We start from the raw sequence: 13,882 nt of genomic DNA, 5'->3' as shown, positions 1-13,882 counted from the left end.
TGTCATTAATGAACGCGACATGCATTTTGAATTGTGAATGAATGATTGATTGACAGGCTCAGCGGTGGAAAGCACTGAACATGAATTTAACCACTTGAAAATACATCTGTGCTTCACATTAAACAATAAAATGGCTTCAGAAATTTGGGATATAGTAGGCCTACATGACAATTTTCTAGGCCTGAACATAATCATAAGAGAACATAAACATAAAAAACTGAACATAATCATACGAGACTGAAAAAAATGCTCATTTTAGAAGACAATTTCAGAAAACGTTCTCGCATCTGAAAAGGTTTTCGCATCTGAACTCTTCAGATAACTCCTAAACGAAGGAGTCTGCTCTGAATCTGCCGCACTGTGCTGGATATAAAAACAAAAGAATTAAATGATCAGATGTGGTTCAGAAGTGAAGGGCAGGTGCTGGAAGAAGGCCCCATTTCACAGAGGAGCTCCAGTGGTTTCCCAGGTGACTGTGCAGTGGATTCACACACTGTTTCCAATTTTCACTACAAGCCGTCACCGTGCCTGAAAACCCCAAAACTCATGTTTATTGGCGAGCAGTTGATGCTCAAACAAGACAGTGCTTATCCCCATGATTAACTCGACTTCTTTTGAAGAGTTTAACTAATTAATAGTCATCTTGTACTGTGCATGCTCAAGAATTCTAATTGGGTGATGAATTATGGCATGGAATTACTTTCAGTAAAACAAACAGCTAAAGTATATCTGCTTGAATATGTGGAATGTGGAGTTGGGATAGATTTTGCAGTTAAACAGGATACATTTTATTAAGGAAAGGCAGGAGTGTGCTTTTTAGCATGTTAGGCTTAGAGTTTTTCATCAAAATGTTTGGCAAACTGGCAGACTGTACTGGTGCATTACATTTGCTGTAAATATTTGTATTTTTACTATCATTTACTCTAATCTCTCATTTAGACATAATATTGAACAAAAACTAATAAAATAAAAGGGTGTAGTTCCAGGCAGACCTTCTTGCTGTAACAATTTTATATCACTACGATGAATGATTTTGATTATTTTAAAGTTCTATACATTACCGACAACTGTAAAAAAACCAAATCCCACAAAGACCAACACAATCTCACGGCAATTCGTAACTTTTTGATTTAGTTGGTAATTCGTATGAATTCGTACGATCTAATTCGTACGATTTAGTACGATTTGCTCATCCCCCAATGACGGTTGGGTTTAGGGGTGGGGTTAGGTGCCACGCCTACTTTTTAAAATCGTACAATTTCGTACGACTGAACTCGTACGAATTCGTACGAATTAGCCACTAAACTGCCAAAACGTAAAATACTTACGTTTTCTCGTGAGATCAGGCTGCAAAGACACTAAATAAATATTAAAAACAAAACAAAAAAAATAAATTAATAATAATAATAATAATAATAATAATAATAATAAAAAAATCTACAGCAAATAAGTATATAAAAAACTAAAATAATTTCCTTGATATTCCCCAACAAATCCCCATAAAAATATACTTTCATATTCCCACATTAACATACAGTACACGCACAAACACAAGAATAGCTACTGATACATGCCATTTCTCAGTGGTGAGGCGGTAATGGAGCTGTTTTTGAAACGGTTAAACTTACAGTTTCACTATTAGCAGAGATGCTGCTGCCAAAACGGCGATGTACAGACTCAAGTAATTCACACCTTTAATTTCTAACTTTCTCTTTTTAAAACTGCACATTAATGGCTCAGACCTTCATTACCAGCTCTTAAATTACCAAGGCAAGCTTGGATTGAGATGTATAAAAATTGAGATGTACGCGCACACAAAAGCATTTTATGACCAATACACGACGGAAAAAAAAAAATAAATAATGATAACATGAGCAATGTTTTAAGTGTAGCAAATATGACCACAATGGACTCTGGGCCATAAAAGTATTCAAATAAATACAAAACGGAGATGTAATGGCCATTATATTGACTTTAATAATTGAATGGTGAATATACATATGGATTTGATTTCTTAACACAAAACAAAACCTTATCTACCTCATTTTGTGTTTACTGTAAACTTAATCTGAACTTTATTAAACTGCTCCGGTTCTTTTGCTTCTCTGATTGCTGCAATTGTCCTCATTTATATGTTGCTTCGAGTTAAAGCATCTGCTAAATGATTAAATTAAACCCTGCAAAAACTCATTACAAGGAGGTAATGGCAATATCTGAATAATGATGAAGAGTGAATAAATGCTTACACAAGTGGTGAATGCGAACACATTTAAAATGCATGTACACCAGCTAAAACAACTTTTCATGTAAATCACAGAAAACAAATAAAGAAAAAAGCTTTTCAATTCAATTCACCTTTATTTGTATAGCGCTTTTACAATTAAGATGGTGTCAAAGCAGCTTCACATAGAAGATCATGGTAAATTGAAACAACGTAGTTCAGTTTTCAGTGTTTAAGTTTCCTTCTCCCTTTAAATTTCTAGGATGTCATATTTGCAGGAGCCAGAAAGCCAATATAAATATGCAGAGCACTTCTGAAATTTACGGGAGAGATGGGATCTCTGTATTTATATTTTCATTAATATTCAGTTTTTAGGTACAGTTGAAGTCAGAATTATTAGCCCCCCTTTAAAATTTTTCTTGTTTTTTAAATATTTCCCAAATTATGTTTAACAGAGCAAGGAAATTCTCACAGTATAATAATATTTTTTTCTTCTGGAGAAAGTCTTATTTGTTTTATTTCGTCTAGAATAAAAGCAGTTTAAAATTTTTTTAAGGTCAAAATTATTAGCCCCTTTAAGCTTTATATTATTTCGATAGTCTACAGAACAAATCATCATTATACAATAACTTGCCTAATTACCCTAACCTGCCTAGTTAACCTAATTGACCTAGTTAAGCCTTTAAATGTCACTTTAAGCTGTATAGAAGTGTCTTGAAAAATATGTAGTCAAATATTATGTACTGTCATCATGGCAAAGATAAAATAAATGAGTTATTAGAAATGAGTTATTAAAACTATTATGTTTAGAAATGTGGTGGAAAAATCTTCTCTCTATTAAACCGAAATTGGGGGAAAAAATAAACGGTTCTAATAATTCAGGGGGGTTAATAATTCAGACTTCAACTGTATACTGTCAAAAATATTCAATATCAAAATAATGTAAAGAAATGTAATTATTAAAAAGCTAAATTTCAATGTTTCTGCAACTGTTTAACTTAACACAGAATGAAGCAAATGGCACAAAATATAGGGAAGGTCAGCATTTGGGCTTTGTCCATCAGGCTAGTTCCAGTTCTTGTCTGAGCTCTTTCACTCAATTTAGTGTATAGAATCAGCATCGGGCTCTTAACCCTGACTGGATATTCGGCCATGAATGAGAGCACGAGTGTGTAGTAGTAAGTGAGCAATTCAAGTCAAAAAGGAACACAAAGAGGCCAGCTGTAATACTACATTTCTTAAATATTTGCAAACGATATGGATTATTAGATTATCAGACATATTTGCAGAAGCGAATCCCTCTGTGGCGATTCACAATTACAGTGATAATGGCACTAAACGCTGCTTTGTTTGCACCTTTCACTTGTGCTTCGAAAGTTCCAGTTTCCAGTTGTTAATGAAAAAACAGACTACTGCCATCCACAGGTGTGGAAACACACATTACTTCACACAACGCAAACTCTGGTTTCAGTCAGCTGCTTTCTGTTTGGAGTGTTCACCCGCAGCTGTTCGGTCCAGATGAAACCAGGGGCCTGTTTCAGTAAGGAGGTTCAACCAACTCAGAGTTAAAACCTGAACTCCGAGTTGATTTACAGAGAGATTAAAAACTCAGAGTTTTCGGTTTCAGAATAGCAGATCTGATTTAGGTCAATCAACTTTGAGTAGACCAACTCAGAGTTAGGCACGCACACCGCTTAACTTTAAAAAGGCATTATCAATGGAGCGAAGATATAACGAGTGACTATGGCAACATCTTAAATAAGAGATCAGCATTTCTTTCTCCATGAACTTGATGTGCTCATGCAAAGACAAGTTATAACAAATATGACCATATATTTTAAAAAGCAACACCACTGCATCAGTGAAACAGTTAGCGTGGAAAAACAGCTGCTCAAGTTAATGCGCAATTTTACATTTAAAGTATTTAAATATTTAAGTATAATAAAATAAGTAATGTTATGTGTGACGTTTATACATTTTCTACACGTTCCCACTTTTATACATGTTTTAATAGATTTAAAAGTGCACTTGTGTGTGTCTGCCTTTTTTAATGATCAAGTGACATTTATGAATGTAAGCAGAACAATAGTTTTTAGAAAGAATAATAATCCCATTAATAGTTACAGTACATGTCTCTGTCGAAGGTCAGTGAATTTAAGCTAATTATTCATTAAAAAAGGACAAGCCATTCTCGTACGTGACTTTGTTCTGAAATGTAGGTAATAGCCATGTTTTCATCTAAATATATTAATTAAATTTACGTGCAAAACTGGAATATCGCATAAAAGATGTGCGAATAAAGCAGCGTTTCCATCCAACGAGTCAAAGAGAACAAAATCGTCACTTCCTGATTAAACGTGCCAAATAGTAAAACAGAATTTACTGCGGTAGAAGAAGCTGTCAATCTTTTCTTTATTTAATAACACCTCAAAAGACAATGCTGACACACAATGAACGCGTGGTGGCGTTTGAAGCCACGCGAAGAACAGACGCTCTGGAAGTCATTAATAATATAATAACATTAATACTGAAACGGTTAAGGCGTTTTAGAATGAATGACCAAAACAACATTTAAGATGTTTTACAGTGTGCTCAGCCTGCTGGTTTGTCCATTCACACATATTTTCATCATCATATGATCTCTCATAACAAACCTTTTTTTAATGCACATACAGTAATTTGTTCAGTAAAAGTGTTTCCATCACAGTTTAGACGCATGTTTTCTATCGAATAAAAGTTTATCCTACTCAGTTATGCGCATGTTTTTTATGTGTATTTTCTAAAGGTTATTTGCATCATGACGTTTCCATCAATCATTTTTTATGCGCATCTCCAAAATGAGCATTAAAATAGATGGGTGGAAACGTAAGGCTAAGGTGAGAAATACAGCTTCGTCTTTAAAAAAGGGGAGAACACCGACAGAAGCTCAGAGTTTAGAGAATAAAACCTGCTCCTGACCAGGTTAGGTTCACAGAGTAAGTTACCACGGTAACTGACTCTGAGTTAAAGTTACCTCTCTTTCAGAAACAGGCTTGACTTACCCTGCTTTCTCGAGTTAAACAAACCTGCCATTTTGAAATGGAAAACCCAGAGTTTCTCTCATTTCAGGATTAAAACACTCTGAGTTTTCACTTAACCTTCTTTCTGAAACGGGCCCCAGATGTTAGCCGACACATACACAGAACAAAGACCAATGGTTCAAAACAACGAAGAACTAAGATGTGTAAATTTGTGTATATTTTTACAGCAAAGCAGCACAAGAATTGTTAAAATATTGTCAGAAATTGAAAAAAATTGCGGTCAAAATTTTGGTTACAATAATATGAAATGTTGATAAACGTAGGGTATTTTTAAATGACTAACAAAATTTCTGATATTCCATGACTTGGACAAAAAAATTATAATAATTCCCTGACTTTCTATGAAATTCGATGACCAGTGATATATATCCATTAACTCAAGCAATAGGTTCAATCAAAGCTGAAAGTTTGAAAATAATAGATAAGACTTTCAGTGGCCTTTCTCTATGGCCTTGTTTGCCCTTAAAAATACCAAGCAACAATTATACTTCGCTAAAGCCTGAGGAAGATCTGATAAGAAGTATGCCTCAGTATCTCTTCCAGAAAGTGTCTCTTTTTGTTTCTGAGTAAATTAACCCAAAATAATTCAATGAATGTTCATTAACTCAAATACATTTGCATGTCAACAACAACAAAAAAAATCACTGTCAACAAAGCATTACGATGAGACAACTAAATACATAACACAACTAAATATTTGACAAAATAAAGTGCATGTCAAGACTGACCCCAGACTAAGCTAACCTGTTCTGAGAGAACAAGTCAATCTCGATAAATATACAATAAACAATAAAGCTCAAAAGTGACAAGCCAGTAATCAGACAGTAAAATTAATTTTAGTTAAATACTTTTGTAACTGTAAATATTATTTTAATTAAAAAAATAACTTGAGTAAAGCCATTGTAACTTGGAACCAAGTTTACTCAATTTTTAGAATTATGTAGATAGTAAATTTACTTAATTTTAAAGGGACACTCCACTTTTTTGAAAATAAGTTCTTAAAGTTCTTTAGTTCTTGCATTTTTAAATCCATTCAGCCTCAAGGTCTGGCAGGAGCACTTTAGCTAACCATGTTAGCATAAATCATTGAATCGCATTAGACCATTAGCATCTTGCTCCAAAAAAATCAAATAACCATATTGATAATTTTGTTATCGGCTGGGTCAATTTCTGTGTGGAGTTTGCATGTTCTCCCTGTGTTTGTGTGGGTTTCCTCCGGGTGCTTCGGTTTCCCTCACAAGTCTAAAAACATCGGGATAGGTGAAAGCTAAATGATCCGTAGTGTACAAGTGTGTGAATGAATGGATGTTTCCCAGTGATGGGTTGTGGCTGGAAAGGTATACACTGCGTAAAACATATGACGGATAAGTTGGCGGTTCCTTCCGCTGTGGCGACTCAAATGTATAAAAGGACTAAGCAGAAAAGAAAATGAATGAATGATATGGCTAGAAACTATACACTCATTCGGGCGTAATAATCAAGGACACACCACTGCTACCTAGTTAGAAAGGCCACTCAACTGAGACTGCCCTGCTCTCGGTCGTGGAGGACCTCAGACTGGCTAAAGCAGACTCTAAATCATCTGTCCTCATCTTGCTGGATTTATCAGCTGCTTTTGACACTGTAAACCACCAGATCCTGCTATCTACGCTTGAGTCACTGGGCGTCACAGGCACTGTTATTCAATGGTTCAGTTCCTACCTCTCGGACAGGTCATTCAGGGTGTCGTGGAGGGGAGAGGTGTCCAACCTACAGCATCTAAACACTGGGGTACCTCAGGGCTCTGTTCTTGGACCACTTCTCTTCTCTATCTACACGGCATCTTTAGGAACAGTCATCCAGAAACATGGATTTTCCTACCACTGCTATGCTGATGACACCCAGCTATACCTCTCTTTCCACCCTGATGATCCCTCGGTTCCAGCTCGCATTTCAGCCTGCCTGTCAGACATTTCACTCTGGATGAAAGATCATCATCTCCAGCTTAACCTCATGAAAACGGAAATGCTTGAAGTTTCTGCCAACCCGACTCTTCACCATAACTTTTCAATCCAGATGGATGGAGCAACCATCACTGCATCCAAAATGGTAAAAAGCCTTGGAGTTACGATTGATGACCAACTGAACTTCTCTGACCACATTTCTAGAACTGCCCGATCTTGCAGATTCGCACTCTACAACATCAGAAAGGTCCGACCCTTCCTATCTGAACATACAGCTCAACTCATTGTTCAAGCTCTTGTCCTCTCCAAACTGGACTATTGCAACTCTCTGCTAGCCGGGCTTCCAGCTAGTTCTATCAAACCTCTTCAGCTGCTTCAGAACGCAGCAGCACGAGTGGTCTTTGATGAACCCAAAAGAGCACATGTCACTCCGCTACTCACCCGTTTGCACTGGCTTCCAGTTGCTGCCCGCATCAAATTCAAAGCTCTGATGTTTGCTTACAAAGCGACCTCTGGCTTTGCTCCTTCGTATCTGCTCTCACTTCTGCAGATATATGTGCCCTCCAGAAACTTGCGTTCTGTGAATGAACGTCGCCTCGTTGTTCCATCCCAAAGAGCGAAGAAATCACTTTCCCGAACTCTCACATTCAATCTGCCCAGTTGGTGGAATGAACTCCCTAACTACATCAGAACAGCCGAGTCACTTGCTGTCTTCAAGAAACGACTAAAAACGCAACTGTTTAGTCTCCACTTTTCCTCCTAATCTGCAATTGCCTCTCTGGATATACCACTAACTGAGCCCTCTTTCTCTCTCTCTCTCTCTTAAAAAAAAAAAAAAAAAAAAAAAAAAAAAAAAAAAAAAAAAATTTCTACTAATGTTTTGCTTCTTAGACTTTTACACGCCTGAAACTTGTCTATAGCGCTTGTTCACTGCTGCTCTTATAGTTGTGTAAATTGCTTCCTTGTCCTCATTTGTAAGTCGCTTTGGATAAAAGCGTCTGCTAAATGACTAAATGTAAATGTCTAAATGTAGTTAGGAACAATTTTCAGGTGCTGCATAATATCAGTTTAATTTCATTGTCTAATCTGATTCAATGACATATGCTAAGCTAAGCTAAGATAAAAGTGTTCCCGCCAGACCCAGAGATCACCTGAATGGGTTCAAAAATAGTAAAACTGAACTGCTTTACTCTAGGGGACTTGTAAAATAAGCCTATTTCCCAATAAATGTAGTGTTACTTTACGGTTAAGGGCTTACTAACTTTAAACAAATAGTTATTGATAGTATACCAATTTATTTAATTACACGCAATCCCAAAAAAATGGCACAATCAGACGCAATATAACGCATTAGTAACTTAAGTTTCATTACCTTTCTTGTATTATTTCCAGCTATTTCACCATTTATATTTGTTCGACAGAAAACAATGAGAAGAGAGAGAGGATAAGCAAGGGAATGTCATGAGACCGACTTTAACTCATGTCACCCACATGAGCGCCCCAGTTCGAAGTGTTGTCCTCACAAGTTCACCTCAACATCTGCTGAATAACTCCTTAGCACTCAAAAAAATGAGATTTCAGAAACTCCAATCAGACTCATGTTAAAAAAAGCAGGTCATGTGACTTTCGAGAGGAGCCTTCAAGCAGATCAGGTTTTTCTTATCTAGATTAATTTCAAGCTTCTTCTCGTGAAATATAGAGAGAGAAAAGTGGAAGGAGGACTTTTAAGTGAAAATGAAATGTACTGAACATAAAACATTGGCAATGAATGCAAAAGTGAAAGACCTGCAATTTGTGTGGGATGTAATTGTGTTTGTGACTGACAGCAGTGTGATTTTAATGACTTTAACAAAAGTGATTCACTAAACAAGATGTTTTGATATCTGAACTCAAAATACAGCATGAGCCTTGTTATAAGCATTATAAAATTACATAAACATTAGTGTTAAAAACTTAACCAATTTGATCTGTTCTCTGGCTGATGACACAATCCACTGAGAGTCACACAATGAAAGAACTGATCTGACTTGGTGATCCCTTTGCTCATTTTTCTGACCCAAGTGACCATACAAATTACGATGAAACCGTGTTAAATACCCTCAAGGCAGCAAGTCCATTCTATTTAATTTACACAAGGCTTCAAGTGAACTCATGTTTAAATGAGTCGGACTGAAAGGCTGGTTTCTCTGCTGGTGAAAAATACAGACCTCACAAAGCACATCCACACACTGCTTTCCCAGCGGCCCAACTAGCATTCCATACATATTTGCACATGGAACTCTTGGAACTACAGTTCAATTCTCTCTTTCATTTGTACACTGTTTACATTATGCGGTCACTTTAGAAAAAATAATAATAATAATAATAAAGGGGGAAAATATAAGCTTTTAATAACTCAATTAAAATACGGCATTTTTTGATTTCATGAAACATTGAAAGCAGTTTTTATTGATATTCTAAAATCAGAAATGCTCAAATGTACCGACAAGATGCCACTGCACAATTTTATGATGTGACAAATAAATGAACAAAAATAAGATGAAAAAAAAGAACGCGATGTAAGATTTTTGTTGTTTGCTAATGATGCTATCTAGTCAAAAAGGCTCAAGGGGGAAATTATGTGGGTCACACTGGATGAAAAGCTGATTTTTGTTATAGTCAACAACAGATGAATTTTGCAATATTTATAATAGGAGATCTAGGTGTAATCAAATATCATACACCTAGCTTAGGTCAATAGCACAAATAATTTGTCACTAACCCTGATTAGACCAATGGAATTATTCTCAAATCATACAGAAATTTGGTTATTATTGGCCATTCTCTAATTTTAAATTGACTTACACTTATTAATTTGGGTCAGAGCTTCAAAAAGACTACACATGTACCAATATTCAGTCATTCAATTATACACTGTGACAACAAACATGATATTGTTATCACGGGCGCTTCAAAATGATACAAATAATAACTTATAGTAAACTAGTGCATTTGTGTTTTCTTTGTAACATTACAGCATTTAGGTTGTTGTATAATATAAAATGTGTTGACTGATGTTTTCTAAAATTCCTTTTTGTAGGTTTTACCATTTGGGTTTTCCAATCCTTTTACAGTTCAGTTTGTTTCAAACACTCTGAACATTTATTAAAAAAAGTTACTTTTATGTACATGTTAAAATAAAGTAAAGTAAAGGTGTATTTTAATATTGTTACAATAAAATTTATCATTATAAAAGCTTGAGCAATTATTGCAATAATACCTTCATACGCCTAATAAAGTCTATAAAGAATAGCAAAGAAGAGAGCTTATTAAAAAAAGCTGGTAGGAATAATCTATAAGGCAGTGTGCCCTTAATGTACTTTTTACATAAGTCAATGAAAACTTTATCAAAAACATCTTTTAAAAACATGTAAAGCCTTAATATATTATTTTATACTGCACTATACCTAATTAAACATAAAAAACATAGAAATAAACAAAACAAAGTGTGTGTAAATGTGTGTAAAAGATGTGATGTGCCACTTTGGTGTCTACATTAAAATAAATGTACAAAAGCCATTTTATATTAGAAAGCAAACTGATTACAAGTACATGTAATGTTTCAAATAATATTTGAGAAAATAATGTCAAAATAATGGTGAAATAATAATCCACTGCCATAAAATGAAACAGCATAATTATTATTCTCTATTGTCTACTTTATTACTCTTTTGTCAACAAATAAGCAGACTAAAGGATAGTGGTTAAAGGTAGTTGAAGGACAGTTGACCCAAAAATAAAAAAATAAAATTACTATTTACTCATCATCACGTGGTTTCAAGCCTTCATGATTTTCTCTGTTCTGTTGAACACAAAAGATATTTTGAAAAAAGCTGGAAACCTGTAAGCATTGACTTCCGTTGTATTTGTTTTTCCTATATCAGAAGCCAATGGTTACAGGTTTTCAGCTTTCTTCAAAATAGCTTCTCTTGTGCTCAGAAGAAAAAAAAAAGTCAAACAGGTTTGCAACAAGTGGAGGACGAGGAACATAATGACAGAATTTACCATTTTTGGGTTAATTATCCATTTACAGATAGTTGCTTTAAAGTGTCAAAGTTACAATGTATAACAACTTCATTAACTTATTGTGACCCTTAAATAGGCGTCTTGAAATTGTCACCAAACGTATTACATTCTAAACATGGTTGACACGATTGCTATTAGGCTATATAAAAAGTATAAAATAAAGAATTTTTTTAATTATATAGTTAATTGTTCAAGAAAAAAAAAATATTATTTTAATCTTAAGATTAAAATGCATAAATTTCCACTAAAAATCTAGCTAGTTCAAACAACACACGACTGGCATGTCCTGTCAGCTATTACACCTGGGAACTCTTTAACCCCATCAAAAAGCATCAACAATCGTCTCATCTTTGCTGATGCTGTTAATTGCGAATCTATCCAAACAATATAAAGAGAGTGTTCCTACAAACGCTACATTAAAAGATTAATTAAACACTCATTTCACTCCAGGTTTTTTTCCCACACAGGTGAACAGTCATTGAAAATGTAATACATCATTAGCCCACCACGTGACAGCAAATTGGCGAGCCAACCGTTAAGGAATTAAAAGAAACAAAGATCCAGCCATGTTCCACAGTTGTCAAGCGTGTGGAATGAAAACACTTCCATTCCTAACTGTGCAACTTCCCTCGCTTCTTAATCATCAGTTCAATCTGAGCCCCCGCCCTCCACAACCAAACAATCCTCAAAGTTGAGCCAATAACGCATGCAGCAGCTCTCCCGGCCGCTTTTACCTGTCTCTAGGGTCGATCCACGAAGTCTGTCGAGTGTTGTGGTCAATGTAAAAGACTCTGCCATCGTAGTCCCTGGCTTCCTCCCAGCCCGGGGGCAGCGGCAGCTCCGAGCTCTCTCTCCGCTTACAGCTGCTCACCCACGGCATAGCGCTGCTGGGACGGTAGGGGGGTCTGACCCCCTGCCTTTACTCCAACAACAAATATATCGGAACTTTCTACAGCATTACAAACGTTGAAGTCCCATCGGCTCTCGGAAAGGGAAAGCTTAACGACGAAGAAACGAACGCGGGTCAAATCGACACAGGCAGTCCTGCGTCCACCTTTTCCAAAAAGTTTTGCGGCGCTCTCATGACTCTGTGTGTCGGTCCTCCATGTTTGACTCTATCTACCATCTTTCATTCCACACTGTCCATATTCGGGAAAGCAAATTTGCATAAGAGCCGCCCATAAACGCTGACGTATGTGAAAGTAAGCCAGTGAGGGAACTCGTATGATTTTGGGATACTTGTTGATGGAAGTGGATGAAGTGTTTATTTTTTTACGCGGATTCAGTTTGTGAGTTTCAAGAATTGTTAATGAATGTAATTAAACAAAGACATGTTTATGATATTGTGCTCATGTTAAACTATTTTAATCTACCTCTATCTTTTTAAAATAATGTAATTCATTAGGGCTGTATATAAAGAAAACACTTTAAAGTCTAATCACAATTTCACTTTTTATATGTATATAATGTGTGGTCAATGTCTAAATGTTTTGTATTAGAAAATATGACGTATAACTGAACGATATATCCATAAACTCAAAACCATCTTTTGATCCATCGTCCATTTTTAGTATAACAGCGCCATCTACAGATAGCTCCGATTTCTTCAGCTCTTTGCAACTGAAAATCTCCCTAATAATGAAAGTATTTTGTGTTGTATTGTATCGCTGTTTTTTGTTGTCGAATGAAGACTATCCATCATTTACCCTTCACTGAGGCCCATATTCGATTACTGACACACTTTTACTGCTTATCTCGAATATACATTTGCGAAATGTCTGTAAATTGTCACAGATTAAATGTTTATTCATTTATTAGAGATGCCTGTTTCCTGAAGGATTAAGTAGTAGTACATTTTGTCTTCTTCTCACTCATAATATTCGTTAAAGAGTGTGTATGGATGTTTCCCAATGATGGGTTGCAGCTGGAAGGGCACCCACTGCGTAAAATATATGCTGGATAAATTTGTGGTTCATTCCGCAGTGGCGACCCCTGATTAATAAAGGGTCTAAGCCGAAAATTAAATGAATGAATGAATGAATGAATATTTCCTTCATGTTGTCCCAACACAAATTGATTGTCAATGAATGAAAAACCTGAACTAAAAAGGTCATCAAAATCTAAATAAATATGTTGTGAAATAGAAATGATTGGTCATTGAAATAAGTTTATCACTGGAAATGCCTTTGGGCTTTATAATAATTTTCAGAAATAACTTTAACAACCCTCACCAATTGCTGGGATTTATAATGTACCCTTATCTGTATTAATGTACCTTTAAATGGTTATGGATGTTTGATGCTGGTGTATTTTATTTCACACGTGTATTGTGAACAAGCAATCCAACAATTAAAGTATTCATTAAAATCAATTAATAAATTCAATTAAAGTAATCATAAGGCATCATTTAACTAGCAGCATCCCCAACATAACATTTAAATGAATCAATAGATACAATGTAGCCTAATTATTAATTTCATGTGTAATTAATTTCTGTTGTTACAACTATAATTATATTGTTGAATTTACCTCTACTCTTTGCATACCCTTAAACCATTCTACTGAATTTACAC

General features: G+C 35.4%; 1 protein-coding gene across 4 annotated transcripts in view; it reads right to left on the bottom strand.

The window, feature by feature from the left end:
- Positions 1-12,451, bottom strand: part of wwc3 (WWC family member 3) — a 100,817-nt gene extending 88,366 nt beyond the window's left edge. For all 4 annotated transcript variants that reach the window (XM_056460013.1, XM_056460015.1, XM_056460014.1 and 1 more), the window contains exon 1: positions 12,044-12,451. In XM_056460013.1, coding sequence (XP_056315988.1) covers positions 12,044-12,189 — 146 coding nt within the window. In that variant the 5' untranslated portion in view covers positions 12,190-12,451. The remainder of the gene's footprint in view (positions 1-12,043) is intronic.
- Positions 12,452-13,882: the final 1,431 nt, after the last annotated feature.

The sequence above is a fragment of the Danio aesculapii genome, chromosome 6 (genome assembly GCF_903798145.1).
Source record: "Danio aesculapii chromosome 6, fDanAes4.1, whole genome shotgun sequence".
NCBI lineage: Eukaryota > Metazoa > Chordata > Actinopteri > Cypriniformes > Danionidae > Danio > Danio aesculapii.
The sequence above is the reverse complement of the archived record's forward strand: the minus strand, read 5'-3'. Positions and strand labels throughout refer to the sequence as shown.